Source organism: Myotis yumanensis, unplaced genomic scaffold (assembly GCF_028538775.1).
Source record: "Myotis yumanensis isolate MYYU_CA2020_CCGP unplaced genomic scaffold, mMyoYum1.0.hap1 SCAF_1, whole genome shotgun sequence".
Classification (NCBI taxonomy): domain Eukaryota; kingdom Metazoa; phylum Chordata; class Mammalia; order Chiroptera; family Vespertilionidae; genus Myotis; species Myotis yumanensis.
Genome location: NW_027223752.1, coordinates 155,020,002 through 155,039,689, shown reverse-complemented (window position 1 = coordinate 155,039,689; position 19,688 = coordinate 155,020,002). Strand labels below are relative to the sequence as shown.

Here is a 19,688-nt window from a genome sequence, read left to right as displayed (position 1 = left end):
ATTTAACCTGTGCCAGGCTAAGTGCACAACAGTGTCTACGCTATGAGTGATACTTGCAATTCGAACAAACCTGTGAGTCCAACACTGGGGGTCCTTTTGCCTTCAATGCTGTTTTGCACCAGAAACATTGAATTTCCTCCCCTCTGAAATGTAAACTCTAAGTAAATGTAAACTGCAACTGTAAGAAAAATCAGTAGCATTTGACAAAGAACTTGTTCCAAGGACCAGTCTCCCTCTTAAACAAACTAACTGGTTGAAAAGGGAATCAAGTCCCCTAACAAATAAACAACAGCAGCGCCTTTAACAAACTGGGGTGGCAACCCCAGTAATTATGTCAGGGAGGCCGCCAAACAGAGAAAACAGAACTCAGGCTCCAAGCTGTGACACTAGGAACTCTTTCATCTCACGGAATGGGGTCACCACTTCTTTGCCTGCCTTGCAGGGTTTTGTGAAGATTAAAGAATGCAGGTGGAGCATAAAAACTATAAAATGCCCTGCCTCATCATATGGGCCACGTACAGAGTAATGTGCATCACGTGGACACAGTGCATAAGCTGTGCTGTTCTAACTTGTATCAGTGAATCATCTAGTGTCATGCTTCTGATATTCTTGTGTATTTTACTAGAAAATGAAATGTTAGATGTCAAGTTTTGTGCAGCAGCACATCAGCTCCTGGTATAACGTACGCTGGGTAAGGACGCTCTTTGGGCTGTAGCCAGCAAAATTGGTGTGCAAACGTCTCAAACGGGAGGAGGGACCAGCTTTTCATCTGAGGCCTGGGTGCAGGTGGCAAAAGACTCTCCTGATCTCTACTCTTATCGTTCCCAGATAATCCATAGTAACCTGGACTATATCCAACAACTTAGCCTTTGAACTCGATTTATCTTACCCTAGTCCAGCGGTTCTCAACCTGTGGGTCATGATCCCTTTGGCGGTCGAACAACCCTTTCACGGGGGTGACGTCACCTAAGACCTTCCTGCATATCAGATATTTACATTACGATTCATAACAGTAGCAACATTACAGTTATGAAGTAGCAACGAAAATAATTTTATGGTTGGGTCACAACATGAGGATCTGTATTTAAAGGGCCAGAAGGTTGAGAACCACTGCCCTAGTCCCTTCATTCTACTGAACTTGTCTTTGGAAGCCGTGCCTTCATCTTTCAACAGAGGGTCCAAAGACAAGTCATCAGTCCAGTGTTGCAATGACTATGCTGTCAGGGTTTAGTTGAGGACTTTATCCCGGTGCCTGCTCCGTGAAGGGATGAAGATGACATTTCTTTCTGACAGGAAGGACTCTGCTCTCCTCGAGGAAGCATGATTTTGTCTCTTTGTGAACAATGAGAATCAGAATCATGGAGCAGGGAACTGGCTTTTCTTCTCCACGAATGACCTTATGTTGTTATGAATTATTATTCTTTAATCCTCACTCGATATGTTTATTGATTTTTAAAGAAAGGATGGGGGGGGGAAGAGAGAGAGAGAGAGAGAGAGAGAGAGAGAGAGAAAGCATTGACCAGCTGCCTCCCATACACACCCTGACCAGAGATCAAACCCCACAGCCTTTTGGTGCACGGACCAACACTCCAACTCACTGAGCTCCCTGGCCAGGGCTGAGTTATTTTTTTCATCTTAAATCCAAGGGCAGGAAAAATAACACTCAGTTTAAATTATCAGCTCATTTTAAAAATAGTACTTGAAAAAAATAACCCACTAGTGGTTTTAATAAGCATATAAGACTAAATACATTTTTTAAATCTTTAAAGAAAACAATATTTTTTAATTGAAAGAAATAGTAGTACTGATTTTCAAAATACTGTTGCTGTCACGGTGGTTTATTGGGTAAATAGGAAGTAGAGGCTCTTGCTTTTTTGTGTGTTTTTTTTAAAGCAAAGCCAAAGAGATTAGAAACCAAGTACACATATGTCTTTAGAATAAAAACATAAATTAGTTTTAACTAACAATTAGGCACTTAAAATGTAAATGTAAAATGGCATTTTGAAGTACAAACTATAGTTACACTTCTAAATTCCTCCTGAAATGTTTCTACAAATATAAAAGCACAAGCATGAAAAACATACTTCTAAACAAAGATAATTTCCTCTTTAAAAAAAAGGACCTGAATTCAAACCCCATATGATAGACTAATGATTAAGGTACTGGTGGGTAGGAGAAAAGAGCTTCTGAAAATCACATATTTGATTAAAACATAAGCATTTAATAAAACTATTACAATAACATACAGTATATATCATAATGAAAAATATATGTCAGGAAAATAATGCATTCTAGGCTTAAAATTTTACTTTACAACAAGGCACTTAACACATTGAAACAGTACAGTAAATTTCTGAAAGAATACAATAGGCTACACCTCTCAAACCTCATAATAATATTTCTTTTGTGAATATACCATAACATAACCATACATTTTGCAGCATTAATCATTGCATAGGAGTTAAATTAAATAATGAATCCCAACTTGGCAACTAGATTAGCTTATATTTATAGCTTCCTCTTATTCTTTTAAAGGACAATTTTAAATAATTTCAGAATAAAGAACTAGTCTCATTCATAATTCATTTAGAACACAGCATAGTTAAATTAATGAATAACAAAACAAATCCCAACTTATAAGGTGTAAATCTATATAAAAACTTATCTTTGGGCACCTTAGACACAATTTTCAGTGTTTAGGTATTGAAGTCAAGAGCACTTCTTAATAGACAAAATATTTTCAGCAAGTAAGTCAAATGAGTTAAATTATTGCAACACAATGACATTAAACAAAAATGCTAGGAATCTTTATACATACAAACAGAAAAACCTTCAACACATAGCATATTACTATTAATATGCTTGATTTAAACATGCAAACATATTTATTATGAAATTCCTTCTTACACTTCCTGACACTACAGAAGTGTGCTAAGACCGGCTTAAATTTTTAATCAGTTTTACAGTGCAAAACAAAAATAAACAATAAAAAAATAATTCAAAAATGTTCAAAATATTCAAGGAACAAGATGTGATAAAAAAAGAAACTGCATGAGTTCTATCTAACATGTAAAATAAAAAAGGCAGCCAACTTGGTGTTTCAAAGTAAACAAAGTGTCGGTAGTCATAAAGGGAGACATTAATGATTGTGATGGTGAGAGGTAAAAATGGTCTGCAAATTTTCTTTGATCAAATGGATAAAAGATTAGAATTGCAACTCCCTGTGGTCTAAGTACATTTTCCCTTTGGGAAAGGTTTAAAATACATTTAACATAATTCCATTTGCATTATGCTTTCAAGATTATTCGCAAAAAAATAAATAAAAAACATATGCCTTTTAAAAACTTGAAAATACACTTTAAAAAATGGCAGGTTTGTGTTCAAAGTCATATGACATATTTCCACAAGGGGGCGCTGGTATACAGCCAAGAACCTAATGCAAAGTCATCCATAAAGCAGACTAGAGACTCGCCCTCACTCCAGCCAGCCTTCCTTCCACAGCAAAACTTGTTTTCCAAGATGCCAGTAAATTAAATTAAAAATTCCAAATTACTTCCATTGGACTTGAGGAAGAATGCTTTATTTTCAGAGCTAGTGGAGGAGCTCCAAACTTATAATGAGAGGAATTCATTCCCATTTCAAAGAATTTAGAAAAAAAGTGTTCTAACTTAGAGGAATTACATGTTATAGATACTGCACAGAGGACTAAATTATAGGAAAAGCTTCCAAGAGGAGCACAAGTTCACAAAAACCATAATCGATGTTATATATTGATTAAGCAGGAAAAGGAGCTCCAAAAGTTTACTGTTTGAGAGGCAAGATCGAAATTTTTTAAAACAGAGATATAAGTGACGTATTAGTTTCAGGTTTACAACATAATCATTTGCTATTTCTATAGACTGTGAAGTGATCACCACCCTACGTCTAGTAATTGTTCATGTTTCATACTCTAAAGTGGCAGGTTGGGTTAGACCTCAAGTTTGCTTTTCTAAATGTAAATGAGAGTCACTATTCTCACCTTCCCACCTTGAAACTTGATATTTCCCCCTCACCCTTATTCTGGTACCACATGCTCCCGCAGCGCCAGTGACAGAGCTATGGCATACACTGTGAGGAGCGCGGGAGCCGCCGTGTCCACAGGTGGAGTCAGAAGTCCTTTTAAAAAGTTCTTGAAAAGGTGATGGCATTATTTAAAAACAAAACTAGTTACCTGACTAAAATGCAAGGTTTACTATTTCGAGGGCCTCCAGCAATCAAAGCGCCAGGATTTTAAAAGCTTAAATACGTTCCCTAATTTAATTTGATGACGAGTGGGCTATCTACAATGTAGGAATAAGGCTCTCAGATATACCAGGTTGTCTTATTTAAGTCAGAGGCTCAATGTACCAGTGTTAGGAGAGCAAAGCCCAGGCTTCCGCATCATATGTTTTTCCTCACCGTCGGACAACAGGAATTTAACATCAGCGTCTTCACACAGAACACCTTGTTTTTTCACACGTGCCCATATTTCATAGGCGAAAGTTATGTGGAATTCTAGCTAAACATCTGGTAAGGTATGGATATGTTTCTTATTGGTTTAATGATAAATACCAGAAAAACTTCCTGCATTTCAAAACCTGCCAAGAAGGTTTAGGGTGTTGTTTCTTGTTTCAAATGCCAGATTAGAAAATCTTTCTTCCTGGTGTTGGACTCAACTACGTTTCCTTTAGTGATTCTTCTATTACACAGAGCAGGAGCTACACTGGAAGCACAGAGAATTTTAGCACCAAAGGATAAAGACCCTTCCTGAACACATTTCAGTGTGTACTGTGCTTCGCTCAAGTAATCTAAAGGTCAATTTTGTATATCAACTCAGGGCTGACTGGTTCATGGCAAATTTAGGGGTGGTTTTTGGTTTTTTGTTTTCATTCTAAGGGGTGGGAAATTGTTGCCTTCAATATAAATGTAACTGCCTTCCCACAGAGTTGGCCTCTCTGTTCTCTGTGCTCATGACTGTGTAACTTTAGATCTTTTTCTAAGGTCCTAGAAGTTGTAAGAAATTAAGAATTGTCCACAGCCCCAACAGCATGAAACAATGCACTAACTCTGACAGCATTAAATCTGATCAAATCCATCTTTTTTTTTTGCATCACCTGAAAGAACTTTAGAAACGACCAGCCCCGCTTTAGCGACTAGCTGTGCTGTCTAACACCTGGATTCCAACAGCAGGTTAGCGTGCAGCACCGTGGTGTCCTTTCAGGGTCAGAGTAGAACGACTTCATTGTGGTCTGTCTCCTTAGTCCTTCCTTCCTATAAACACTCCGTTTGCAAGAAGCTGGGCCTCTTGCAAAAAGGATGCATTCATTAAACTTTTGGACCCCGTCTTCCTTTTCCCATAAAGCAGAATGTAACTAGAAAGAAGTGGGTATAGTGAGATGTGACCAATCGCATTTCTGAGTTCCAGTGAGCAGCTCTGAAACAGACCTCACCCAGGGGGCACCTGGGCGAGAAATGCAGGCTTGTTCCCCACGTGGCACGAGCCCCAGTTCACACACGTGTTTTTCAGCCTGTGCTCAGCAAGTGTGCAAACAAGGACCACTGTGAGCGGAAACAGCCCTGCTCCCTGTGCATCTGTCATAGACATCTTAAAATTAAATATTTACGCCCAAGTAAAATCTGTGGGGGCGTGTCAAATATTTCCATATTTACTTAGATCACGTTTCTTTCATGTTTTAAATAAAATGATCAGTTAAAAAAATAAAGTAAAAGTGACACATAGTACATTGGGTGGTAGCAGCAGTACTTATTCGCAGACCTGGCCCTGACCTTCCCCAGGACAGGGAGAATAAGTTCACCCGAAGTTTCCTCACAACCCCTGCGTCTCCCCCTCACTAAGCGGCCCAGTGCTCAAATCCACCCTCAACATTAGGTTGTATCTGTCCAGATAGTTTATTGAAAACATTGGCAAATCCTTCTGACCCTGGAGGAAAAGAAATCCTGAAAAAATGCTTTAGTGGAGAAAGACTAAGGGCAGGCAGGCGGACGTGTTCTTTGGCACCTCTTTCCAAGCTCGTCAGGGGATCCCGGTGGAGGGCTTGTCACCATGAAGGAAGAGCCTCAGGAGAATACGACTTTCCCAGGAGGCGTAAAAAAACAAACAGTCAAAGCGTAACTCTTTGTTCATCTTTCTAATCGTTTACACAAAATTTGGTCCACTTCTTCATTTACCAGTCAGTTCTCCTAAAATAAAAAAACAAACAAAAAACTATCCCTTTGGTTACAGCGATACCTCTTTGGGTATAAGAGCTGAAGCCTTTGTTTTGCTCCTCAGGTAGATTTCTCATTGTCTTCCCCGATCTTCTGAACCCGCGAGTACTTCTTGCACGAAGACTTAAAGCAGCCCGGAGGCCAGGAGAGCGGCCAGGAGAAGCAGCAAGGAATCGAGCCTTGGACGTTTTTCTCAAAAAAATAAAAGATGGGGAACCACCACGCACGAGATAAGAAATTAGTCTGTGAAGAGACCTTCAGGTTCTGTAAAAGACAAGGGAAGAGTGAAATGAGGCATATTTTTCATGCATCCTGACTTTCCCCATTAGTTAAACCGTCACTCGCTGTAACGGCAGAGGAGGAGCAGCCTCCGGGTCCCAAGGCATACTGTCTGCGCCTCTTCCCGACCGGATGTCACCTGGCCCCACCCCTCCCAGCCCCTCCGTCTTCCCTCTCGTGGCTCATGCCGATTGCCTGCCTGCAACTCCAGTGACAATGGAGACTGAGGAATGCAGGTGGCAGTTACCCGGGTGGAACAATTTTCAGGAACTGAGTGGTCAGATCTATATATATAAAAGCCTAAGCGACCAGGGAAGAGAGAGGAGAGCTCACAAGGGTGAGCACTTTTAAGAGGAAAGATGAAAGCTTGGTTCTGTGGTGTCAGCTGATAACTAAACAGAAGATGGCAACAGGAGACTATAAAACAGGAAACAGAGCTACAAGGTCCATAGAGAGGGCCCTCATTAGTGGGCACCACTCCATTAGAACCGGACTGAGAGCCTTTGGGAAGGACAACATTTCAATCTCTCCCAAATTCTTCTCACTCTGCATGCAACAGACAAAATGGCAAGACGACCCCAGGGTAGGTCGTGGCACACAGACTAACTGTTGGACATGCACCAAGGCTAGGAAAGCACAGGGAGGGGAGGGACAATTCCATCTCGGGACTAGCAGCAGAGAACGAAGTCCGGGAGGGCTTCCCAGAAGAGGTGGCATTGGAGCTAGCTCTCTCAGAACGTGTGGGAGAAGAAAAAAGTGCATCTGGAAATAGGACGCAGAAGAAATAAGAATAAGAAAGAAGCCAGAGAGCACCACATCACCAAAAGATGTACTAAATCCAGTTAGTCATAAGGCACTTAATTTGCCTGACTTCCAAAAATAGTTGCCAAGTTGTTCTCAAACTTGAGTTCTCTGAAGGCAGGGGTGTTACCTAGCTGCACCTCTGTGCTGCTAGAGAGAAGGTGCCTGCATTTTAATTTAGCGTATGTACTTCTTTAATTCTCATATAAATTACAGTAGTTGAATTAGTATAACACTGTGCTCTGTAATCATACATTTTTATCCTTAAACTAGAAGCCTGGTGCACGAATTCATGCACGGGTGGGGTCCCTTAGCCTGGCCGGCGATCGAGCGAGCCGATCGAGCGAGCCGATCGGGGCCGCAGGAGGTTGACTGGCTGGGGGGGACCACGGGAGGTTGGCTAGCTGGGGAGGTTGGCTGTGGGAGCACAATGACCACCAGGGGGCAGCTCCTGCGTTGAGCACCTGCTCCTGGTGGTCAGTGCACATCATAGTGACCGGTCGATCAGTCATACGGTCTTTCCGTCGCTTAGGCTTTTATATATATAGATGTTATTTATACTTGTGATGTTCTTTGTTTTAAAACACAATAATGGATATAAGGGTAAGAACTGAACTGAGCTAACCACACACTTGGGCAGCAACAGCAGTCATTCCCACTAAGCCACCCAAACCCCACTGTACGAAAAGGGCTCCCTTGCCTGTAAAGAAGTTACCCAAGGGTCATTTCACCGCTCTCACCTTTTCGTTGGCCATTGAATGGTACCACCAGAACAGCCGTGTGGTGATGTAGTAGGCGACGATGACGTCCACCGTGTAGTGCTCGTGAGCTACGAGAATGCAGATGATCCCAGCGGCGCTCAGCAGCCAGCAGACTAAGTGATACCACCAGAAGTGACGAGGCGAGTCTGCAGGGGAGAAAACGGGAGTAATGAGGTTCCCGGAGAGGCGCTTAATGACTAGTCTCTCCTACTGGCCTTAATCAGAATAGTCTGAGGTCAACACGTCTCCGGAAGGAGAAAACCAAGAACCCAAAACGCAGGGCTGTGAACAGCCCAGGGCTTTCTCCGGTAGGAGGGAAGGGGGGAGGGGGCGCTACAGGGAGCAGGTCTAAAAGTTGATGACACAATTATTAATAACCCACTGTCTGTGGGAGCCTAGCCCGGTTGCCAACGAATAGAGACATGGACTTTGTGTGGAATAGCAAGGTTAAAAAAACGTTTTCTCGACCAGCAAGACACAGAGTACCAGGAGCCAGGCCGATTTGATAGGAACCCAGGCCCAGTGATAGTGTCTGCACAGCTGGGTGCAGCCCTCTGTCGTTAACCTCAAAGTGGTCCTGGTCCCACGTTTTCTGCTCACATGACTGAATGCAAATCCACTCATCACAACGGGACAAATGAGGAGAGAGTCCAAACTGGTCAAAAGGCGGGAGAGCAAAAAATATATAAATGATGCATCTAATTCCAGAAGCAGGCTGTTCAAAGAGACCACTGGAACCACTGCTCACTCAGGACAATAGCACATGTATAATTTAGAAAGTGGCTGTTTTTCCCAATTGCACGGGAAACGGGCACAAACAGGGAGTGCCCTGTTTATGTGGCGAGCTGACTTTAAAGTTGAGTTGTATTAAGATAACAGATTTGCCATTTTACTTCCCATCAAAGATTGGAACAAGGAGAATGTAATTCTCTCCTTGCTGTATGTAAACTTACACAATTAAAGAAAACCTCAAGCCAGCCCTGGCCGGGTAGCTCAGCTGGTTAGAGCGTCACCCCACCACGGTTGTGGGTTTGATCCCCAGGCAGGGCACACACAAGAAGCAACCAATGAATGCATCAATAAGTGGAAGTGGAACAACAGACCCCGCCCCCCCCCCCCCCCTCACACACACACACACACACACACCTATCAATTCCAATAGAATAAGGGCTTCCATTGGTTTCGGGGCCTAGCGAGCCCTCCCACTACAACAACCCATCAAGTGGGAATGAGTTACTTACATTCTTTGATGAACAGATAAGTTAGTGTCAGCACAACCGTGTGACCGCTGAAGAGGAAGTCTCCGCACAAGATGTGCGATCCTGTTATGGACAGTCCTCCACCGGAAATCAACCGCAGGATCCGCTGCACTTTTGCCTGAGAGTCTCCGTTGAGCTGAATGACACAAGAAGATCAGGAGGAAAATTTACAAGCTGATAAAATCGTGTTTCAGCCTAATTTACGTGACACTTAGAAAGGTCACCAGGTTGTGACTTTTCTTTTTAACTTAAAAAATCAAAAAGAATCCCAGGGGGGAAGTTCCCCAAACTGGGTTTTATTCATTATATTGGCCAGTTTTCGTGACAGGTTTTGAATTATTCAATATGTTACTAATAATACATTTTGGCGATGTCGTATCCTTGAGCAAAGCTTTTAAAAATATTAATAACAATGACCTCACCACAGCTATGTGCTAAAAAAGATCAAAGCTACCTTCTTCCCTCTTTGCCGGGAGATGTCATGGTTTCGATGGTTAATATTTGATTTAGCTGAATAGCACCTTACTAATATTGAACAGTGTGTTCACACCTTGCGTTAAGCGGGCAGCCCGAGTGTGTGTATGGCTGTATTAATATTTGATCAGACACAGTTAAAAAGGGAAGCTGCAACACTTTAAATAAGTTTGGAAATAATGGATTAGCAACAACATATTGACAGCTTTAAAAATGAGTAGCCCTGATCAGGCAAAATATCCCTGAAGATATAACCTGTGTGCGATGGGCAGGAAGGGGCCCCCTTGGGCAAAGACGCAGGGGCCATCATGATGGTATGGGAAACAGTGATGGGCCGGGCAGGAGTTTGAGGCAACCGTCCAGCTTATAGCCATTAAAGTGTACGCCTACAAGGAGGAGTGGGCCGAGCTGCTCAGTATGGTGGGTGCAGAAAAGTGGAACACTGACATTCGGGGAGGCCAGAGGGAGGATTTAAGATCAATCTAGAATAAAATGACTATGTTTACAAAAATAAAGGTGATACTCAGAAATAAGACTAAGCAACAGCACATCAGAAGAGAATTACAGACAGAGCATTAATGACTATTTTGGGGACCTGGGGAATAGCTGAATGACAGGCGGCCCTTTGTACTCAACGCCGACGCTCTGGGCAGCTGTCCCCACAGCACGGCCAGCTCAGCCACGCTGGCGGTTCGGCTGTGTAGTGGTAAAGACAGGGGAGTCTAGTCCAGGTGGATGTGTGGTGGTGCAGGAGGGGAGACGTGTACAGATGGATGGGAAGAGAGTCTGGGAGCAGGGAAATTAAGGTAGCCTCTAGCACGTGGAAAACCCTCCAATCCAGTACAGCAGGAATTGGGGCAGGAGTGGCGGCCTACAACACCCACAACGGGTGCCTAAACCTTTCCCAATGGATAGCAACCTTATGGGTCTGGGGAGCTTTCTGGTTTTCGGTGAACTTGTGGAAAAGCCCATACCGCAACTCGTTAACAGTTAAGAAAAAGACGTCACCCAGGGTCACAGGGCAGGGTTTTGCAGAAATTTAACCTTCTTCAAAAGTTTGCTTAGGGCAAGTGCAGATGAATAAAAAAACCAAGAGAACTTGTGTACTTTCATCAAGAGTTGACGATTCTTAAAGCAAACATGCCAGAGGTGGTCCTGCCTGGAAGAGACAGGCTGGAGAAGGCGGCAAAGCGCCCAAACCGAGGAAGGCCAGGACAGCTGACAGCTCAGGGCTCGGTTCAGGTGCCGCGCCGAGGCGTGCCGCCAACCACATGCAACTCTGTGCTGAGCTGACGTGGAGGACGCGATCCAGCCACGTGCCTCATCGGATGAACCACAGCCCTTGAGGAATTTGTCGGATGGCTGGTACAAACAACTGTCAACGCTGAGATCACATAAGGTACCTACGCTCTGCTCCCAGTTTAAAAGGACGCATTATTCTTTATTTCAAAACCATAATAATTTTTTTAAAATTTACTCACTCATCCCAACTCATCACTCTAGTTTTCTAAGAGCAGCAATACCTGGAGCCATCACGGGCTAGACGGGCCCCCAAGCACACACAAACCAGGAGCAAAAGCAGGCAGACGCTCTCTCCTCCCTCCCTCTTTCAGCCACGCTGGTGAATGGAGCTCCAGAGCATCCGATTCAATATGCCTCCACAGAACAGAGGGGGCACTCTCTCCTCGCTGTCTTCTCCCAGGCCTTCACCCCTCAGTGTTGTCGCTGTTACCCCAGGTGTCAGATCACACCCAGAATAAACAGAACCGCAAAACAAAAAGTTAAAACAAGAGTGTAGAAAGAATACTGGGAAGTGGGGGGACAGATCTGGGAAATACTGCGTTGTTTTCTACTTCTGTTCCAGTTCACTGGCACCCCCGCCACACACCCAGTTCCTATTACTTTCCTCATTTTTCAGACACTATTCTATGCCATTACTGCAGGGGTGGGGAACCTTTTTCTGCCAAGGACCATTTGGAGATTTATAACATCCTTCGCAGGCCATACAACATTATCAACGTAAGCATTAGCCTGCTATATTGGGTCCAACATTTAATGAACTCCCCCCTAACACCTTGGCAGGACCAGACCAAATGATCGAGGCTGCTGGCCAGACGCTCTCCACCCCTGCGTCACTGAATACGGAATTAAAGATGTAGAAAGCTCAGCGGAGAAGCATCAATTATAACAGTCAAAGCAGACGGGGCTCAATGATCTTACGGGCTCCTCAAACTGTGACCACCACACCCCATTTCCCACAAAAATAAATAAGGTTCAAGAGAGCCCAGCCTGACATCTGCCAATCCGGAAACCTTCCCGTCCACACGTCCCTTCAGTGAAGAGAAGTCCTGCGGCATCTGCAGCCAGGGTGGCCGGGAGCTTTCTCAGGGAAGGGGCTGTATCTGTGCCAGCCCAACATTCCTGTACGTGGCCAAATGGGCTTAGAGCGCTACATAATTTCATGCGCCATTTATTTAAACACACTTTTCAAACAAAGATTTTGTGACTGTAAACAAAAGCTTGGGTTGGTGGCTTAAAGCAAATCATACACAGAGGACTTAAGGGAAACCAGAGGGTAGATATGGGGCCAGGCAGCTGGAAGACTGAGAGCGCCAGGGTTTCACCAGGGACCCATAGCTGTGATGGCTCCTTGGCCAGGGGGGCGTGGGGGCCACATCCGGCGAGGGGCAAGCCATGTTAGGCCTCAGTGACTAGACCTGACATCTTCCCATAGCAAGTGGTTTCAGTACACACAGCTCTGTTGTTGCCTGTAGTCACGAAGGGTGTTCCATAGAGTCAGCGACAAAGGAGGCAAGCAGGTTACCTGATAGCCCGGTAACCGCAGTCTACGGAGCCCCGGGAGCCACGTTCAGAATGCAATTCTGACTCCTGTTCTAACACAACCAGCGATCACATCTATCGAACAAAGTGACCGTGTTTGCCTCACTGAGTCACACGTTGGGCACCGAGAGCCTGCTCGTACTTCAGGAACGCGGGAGCTGGTTAGTGAGGACGCCGCCAGAGCTCCCCCTGTACTTGTAGCTGGGTTAGCCAGGGCCATGTTTACTAATGTGGCTTCTGAATACTGCAGCTCCTCCACCGAGGATACTTTCTGTCCGTAATCATAGCGTTCCACCCCTGCAAACCTCACCCATTACTAGGATGCTTGCCTTTTTTCCTCTGGCCATGTCTTCATTTAACACATTGCAATAACCCCTTAGAAATGTTTATTATGTTTCTGAACTTCTCTTGTGCCTGAATTTAGCTTCGCTAAAAAATCAGCCAGTGTTTAAATTCAATATGTACACTGTTTTAATCACAGACACTTTCTGCTTTGATGGCTTTGGAAAATTACAGCTTCTCCAAACCACACCTATATTTGGGGAGGGAGACTGTTGACTACTTCACAACAACTCTATTTTTCCTTCCACCTTGGACATCTGCTTAGTGTTCAGTGAAATATGATGTTAGACTTCATTCCCTTGTCCAGAGAGCACAGACAGGATTTGTAAGTCTCCTTTGTTATAAACCAGGGTGCACTGGGGTCCAGGATGATGAAAAGCTCTCTCGAGAAACAACTCTCCCTAGAGAAGCCGTAAATCCTGCTTAAGACAGTTTCAGTGTCCCACACTGTCTCAGCAAAAGGCCCCTCTGCCTTTTCAATTGCTGAAAACTGGGGTCATCCTTCACTTCTTTCTCTTAAAGCCGTATCCAACTTATTAACACAACCAGTCATCCCCACTTTCAAAATGTCCCAAAGCGAACGACTCCTCACTTCTTACTCACTTGACATGACCATGGTTCAAGTTCCTACAATGGCCACAAGGCCCCATGGGATCTGTGGCTGCACCACCTTGACCTACACAGTTCCACCAGCCGCACTGGCCTCTTTGCGCTCTCTCTCTCTCTCTCTCTCTCTCTCTCTCTCTCTGACGCTCTGTGACTGAGCTATTTCCTTGGCTTGGGGCTCTCACCCCATCCATAGAGCTCCCTCCCTCATGTGATTGCTGCCCTGATGCTTTCTCATTAAAGAAGCTTTCTGACCCCCTCTGTAAACTAATACCTACCTTCACCGTCCCTTTCACTCTGACTCAGGTTTACCACGCATCTGATAGCCCCCTGGCTTATCACCATGTGACAAGTTATACAGTTCTTTTAAAAAATATGTTTTTATTGATTTTATAGAGAGAGAAAGGGAGAAGGATAGAGAGACAGAAACACTGATGAGAGAGAATCTGCTGCCTCCTGCATACCCCCACTGGGGATCAAGCCCGAAATCCAGGCATGTACCCTGACTGGAATCAAACTGCAATCCCTTGGTGCCTAGGGTGACGCTCAATCACTGAGCCACACTGGCCGGGCACAAGTTATACATTTATCAGTTGTCATCCCTCAATAGAATGTAAGCTGTAGGGGAAGAACTGTTTTAGTCACTGCTGTTACACAGTGCCTGGGACATAACAGGAGCAGAGCACTTGCAGAATGAATGCATAAGTGAGTAAGTAAAGGTACAACAGCGGAGTCAAATTCCCAACAGCAACTTTCAGGTAGCAGAAAATGAATTTTTTATGTACAAAGATATACATTTTATGAACACATTTTAATTTTCTTACGCCTAAATCTAAAGAAAAACAGAAAATATCCCATATAATAAAAGCCTAATATGCTAAGTGCCCGGTTGTCCGTTCAACCAATCGAAGAGTAATATGCCAAGGCAGCTCAACCACTCGCTATGACGTGCACTGACCACCAGGGGGCAGACGCTCTGACCGGTAGGTTAGCTTGCTGCTGGGGTCCAGCAGATCGGACTGAGTGAGACGGGCCAGACACGCCCTGGAGCCTTCCCGAGGTCCCGGTTTTGGCCCGATCCCCCAGGCCAGATGAAGGGACCTCACTGGTGCACAAATTCATGCACCAGGCCTCTAGTCCTAAATAATATTTCAGGTAACACATGAAAGTGTTCTGAAGATTATAACAGAGAGCAGATATTTAATAAGTGTTTTCAATCAGAGGTGCTTACCTTCGGAGCACACTGGAAATGCATGCCAGGCACAGGCAGTGTAGTGACATACATGGTAACACAGCGGTACAGGTATAATGTTCCGATGATAAAAAAGAACCTGCGCCCCACTATTGACCTAAGGGAATAAGAGGGATGGGGGAAAACAGGGTTACTTGCTGCTTCTGTTCCTAATGTTACGTAAAAGAGTGCTTGACAGAATAAAAAGTAACACAGAATGGCATTAACAGACCACAGTTTCACAGCTTATTTCTGAGCTGCCCCTCCTTACAATTCCACAGAGCGGCTGCTCCGCAGTCTTCACTTGCTGTAATCAGTCTAGGTGGTCTGGCCCCTAAAGGAGTTGAGTTTGTGGGGACTGAGGGTTCTAGAAAACCACCTCTCCGAAAGAAGTCACTCTTTGAGAGAAAATTCAATGAGCCTGTCTGTTTCCAGTCAACTCAGTGCATTATAGAACCCTCTCGGGAACAGACCAAAGGTATAAGCAACCCACGGCCACTGAGGAATTAACAAATGAGCTCAGGTCATGCCACATAATTGGACACACAGGGAAACGGGACGACTCATTAAACCTGTTATATAAGAAACAAGGATTATTTGGGGACCATCCAACAGTATTTTGACAACCTGGGCATTAACTTTTGTCTATGACTACACTATAGATTTTCAGAGAATATGCTGAAGATATTCAGAGTATCCTCGTGCATTTAAGAATATTTAATAATGAAGTTATAAACTGATTAGTTTACCCTTATTCAATCTTGACCAAAAGAGGCAAAAATAAACAAAAGCACCACAAGTCCTTTTTCACTTTATCAGTTTTGGTGGAGATCGCTGTCTTGACCAACATTAGCCCATCCTACACCATCCACGTCCTCGGTCTGAGGCAGTGGTTCCCAGCGGTTGACCTTGAGCACACTATTGTACCACTGCCGCAAAGGTACCAAATGGGCAGCAAGGGTTCTGAGTAGCCTCACTTGCAGGTGAAGACGGAAACTCCTCTTCTGTTGTGTAGTTCGGGGGTGGGTCTCCAAACTCTGGGCTCTGGGGATTAAGAGACCGGTGGGATCCCTAGAATTACTAGCTGGAACTTCCCTAGTACACACACTGTATTATTCCAGGTCTCCCATTTTCAGAGCTCTCAAACTTCCAAAGCTGGTAATGGTCAGACTTCTGGACAAACAGGCAGTTTGAGGCCTGTGGCATATTTTTATGTATGTATGTATGTATGTGTTTTAATCCTAACCGGAGGACATGCTTACTGATATGAGAGAGAGAGAGAGAGAGAGAGAGAGAGAGAGAGAGATACTTTAAGTTTTTTACAAGACTGTGGTCTGAAATATATCAGGTAACTGCTGGGGCTTCTCTTTTAAAGAATCATGGACAAATATATTTTTAGAACCTTATTTCCAGTACCTATTTTAAGAATATTCCAGGGTTTCTGGGGTCAAAATAGAGAGGAACACCACCTTGAGGAGTTGATGAAAGTATGCATTTATTGCAGGGCTCTGCTTTCAAAGGCTTGCTATTCAAGCTCTGCCTTTTATAGCACTGAAAAGGGACAGGGGCTAGACACTGCGGAGTCTCTCCATTTGGTTGAGTGAAAGATGATTCACGTTTTGATTCAACCCCAGGCCCTCAAAGAGGGCTAAGCTGTGCTCCATGTGCTAGACAAAGGGAAGTGATAAGCAGGAATTACATGAGTCAATTATACTCACTCCAGTGTTCTGAGTTCAGCTGTAGAGAAAATGAGCTAAGAAGGGAAAGCATGCCCTCTGCAGCCTTGTTTAGGAAAAGAGCTACAACCAATGACTTTTCCCATAGCTACGAAGGTGTGTGTGTGTGTGTGTGTGTGTGTGTGAGAGAGAGAGAGAGAGAGAGATTTCGCATTCAGCCAGGATGGCTCAAAACAGGTTATCAAAATTACTCCACTAGTTCCTAAAACATACGCTCCATTCTACCTCAAAAATGAAAAGGAAAATTAGTGTGATTTCCCCAGCACCTTTTTGATGATGGGTTGTGACCAAAGCAGTAGATATGACTAAAATATGTGGCCAGCTGTGTGACCACACGTTTTGACATGGTAGCAACAATCAGGTGAAGATTCAAACAAATTAAGATCCTCAGGTTGGAAGCTAGAAGATTTCTTTTCACACATATATGAATAAAACTTAGGTCTAAATTAAAGGAGAAAGCACATCTTTGGCCCAAGCAGTCTCTCTTCTGTTCAGTGTCAATTCCAGACATAGAAGAGAAAAACACTAACGTTGAGTGTGGTGAAGGCCTATGGGGGTTGGAGGACAGCATGGGGCCGGGTAGAAGAGGTCAGTGGGGGTAAAAAAGGGAGACATCTGCAATACTTTCAACAATAAAGATAAATTTAAAAAAACACTAAAGTTCAACAAACGTAGTTTACTTCCAGCCTAAGCATGACATAACTGACAACTTTAGCAGCAAAAAAATTCTACTAAGTAAAAGAAAATTGATAGCTATTTTACTTACACATATTAAGGAAACATATTAAGAGGGACACTTTAAGGAAAATGCTTAGGAATGACTTGTTGGTGGACTCAGTTTTTTAAACTGCGAACTTGCATGTAGGGGACTGTTCAGCAAAGACAGATTGAATTCTTCTAATCTCAAAGCAACAACCAATTGAAAGAACAATACAGCATAAATTCCCTCTTCTAAAAATGATCTTGTGGCACCAGTATTGAAATCCTACTGACTCTGAATTTTTGAATTGTACTGATTAAATCGACATACATTGCATTTTCAAAGGCCTCAGTTTGTGGCTAATGTTTTGATCAAACTTTTATTTTAGTGGTTTCATTACTAGCATCTTATTAGAGAACATATATCTGAATGATAAATAAAGTGAGAAGGGGAAGGGAAGGGCTTTATTTTTTATGGAATTAACAGGAAAGAAACAACCACTTGAGAGCTATGTCCTATTTTCAAGTGTCTTCAAAGCAAAAGTACCTGGCTTAGTACTTCCTGATTCTGCTCTTCCCAAACAGGGAGACCGAAACCGGGAACTAACAGCTCTTTTGTGGCGCCCTGGAAACCAGGCGTTTACTTTAGAAATCTAAAACCAAAACCGCATGGCCCACTTCTAAATTCAGGTTCTGAAACGGATTCTTGGGACTGGGTTGCCAACAGGCCCAAGGAAAAGAAGTGCAAAATGTGAGAACTCCTGAACAGAAGCAAACCTCAAAGCAACCTTCCTGATGCTGCGACCCTTTAATACAGTTCCTCATGTGGTGGTGACTCCCAATTTCATTGTTACAAATTGAACATAATTAAAGCATAGTGATTAATCACAAAAACAATATGTAATTATATATGTGTTTTCCGATGGTCCTAGGCCACCCCTGTGAAAGGGTCGCTCGACTCCCCAAAGGGGTCGCGACCCACAGGTTGAGAACCGCTGGTCTATATAGTCTTGTGTATAGTCATTGCATTGTGAGCAAGGGGGAGAAAAGCTCCCAGCACTCCGCTGACCCCGCCTGTCAAGAGCCTGAAATAACTCAAGCGTGATGAATTGAATGTTCTTACTCCCCACGACTCTCGATTCATCATGCAAGTGCCACAGTGCCAAGTTGCTTGAAATCAGAACTGCACCTTAAATTCACAAACTCTGAGTCACCCACCACAGCACCTCTGTTCTTTCCTATACAGCTGTCACTTCCAGGCACAGCTGCACCATCAATGCTTATTGAATAGTGACTGATTATTCAATGTGGCAGACCTTTCTAGTGATTCCTTTCATCAAACACCTGGATAAGACTGAATTTATGAGATAAAACCAAGAAAGATAATTCCAAGTACGCATCTATTCACATAAGTACAAACTAATGGCTCATTCCCCCCAACATGCCCCCCTTCCCGCATCCCCCCTAAAAAAATCCCAAATGTGTTAGACCTACTTACTTGTATCTCAGAAAAAGCCACTGGGTGATCCATAAGCCAACTAATATAATCCCATTTATTTCTGATACAGAAAATGCCCACTTCACCCGATCAATATAATCAAAAAACTTGTCTGGGAGTGGAGGGCTGAGCTCCTTGGGAGGGACCCTCTCGTGTACAACTGTGATCATGACGGTTGTCAGGACGAGGTTGAAAACAGCATACACAAACGCGATGCCCGTTTTCCACCACTCCAGCGGGAACTTGCTCCTGGAGTCCGTGGGCATAGAGATTTGGATATAGTCTGGGTACTTCTTGGAGCCCTTCCGCAGCCCATTGGACAAGCTCTTGGGTTTACCGTTGCCATTTTTCTCTTCTTCTTCGGCAGGTTCAGCAGGCCGTGGGTACGTGTTTGCCGGATCGTTGGTTTGATTTTCCATATGTTCTTCAAGTTTTGCTGTCTCTATGATATCCATTGTCCCCCAGTCTTCAGATCCAAAAGGAGATGGTAGTGTTCTTAGTAGAAACGTTTTTTAATCCTTCTATTTCCAAGATAAACATGGGCTCTTCATCTGATTCGGTTTCCTGGTGTAAAACGTAGAAAGTAGCCACCAGATGACTGGTCCTCCCATGCAGCTCTCCACTGTGCATCCGCCGCTGGCAGGGAAGCAGGCCAATTCTCTTTCCCCCAGAGATTTCACTTCAGCTCCTGTGAAAACAAAACAAAACTACGATCAGATATCGTGCCCCTCCAACTGTCAACCATCCAAAAAAGAACATGATCAAAATATGGAAACAAATACCAAAGCCATTTGCTTTATAAATGTATCGTCAGAACATAGTTATAGCTCCCGAGACGAGTTTATTTATAAAATACTGAATTGTTTTATCTTGGAATTCTTCTCTTTTTGAGCTGATGTCAGTATAAATAGGAAC

The 19,688-nt window shown here is 43.7% G+C and overlaps 1 protein-coding gene across 5 annotated transcripts in view; it reads right to left on the bottom strand.

Annotated features, from left to right (window-relative positions):
• Positions 1-1,817: 1,817 nt before the first annotated feature.
• SGMS2 (sphingomyelin synthase 2) overlaps positions 1,818-19,688 on the bottom strand; it is a 95,927-nt gene continuing 78,056 nt past the window's right edge. For all 5 annotated transcript variants that reach the window (XM_070433444.1, XM_070433434.1, XM_070433455.1 and 2 more), the window contains 5 exons: positions 18,774-19,461; positions 14,841-14,958; positions 9,329-9,482; positions 8,067-8,233; positions 1,818-6,510 (listed from right to left, as the gene is read on the bottom strand). In XM_070433444.1, coding sequence (XP_070289545.1) covers positions 6,307-6,510; positions 8,067-8,233; positions 9,329-9,482; positions 14,841-14,958; positions 18,774-19,228 — 1,098 coding nt within the window. In that variant the 5' untranslated portion in view covers positions 19,229-19,461 and the 3' untranslated portion in view covers positions 1,818-6,306. The remainder of the gene's footprint in view (positions 6,511-8,066; positions 8,234-9,328; positions 9,483-14,840; positions 14,959-18,773; positions 19,462-19,688) is intronic.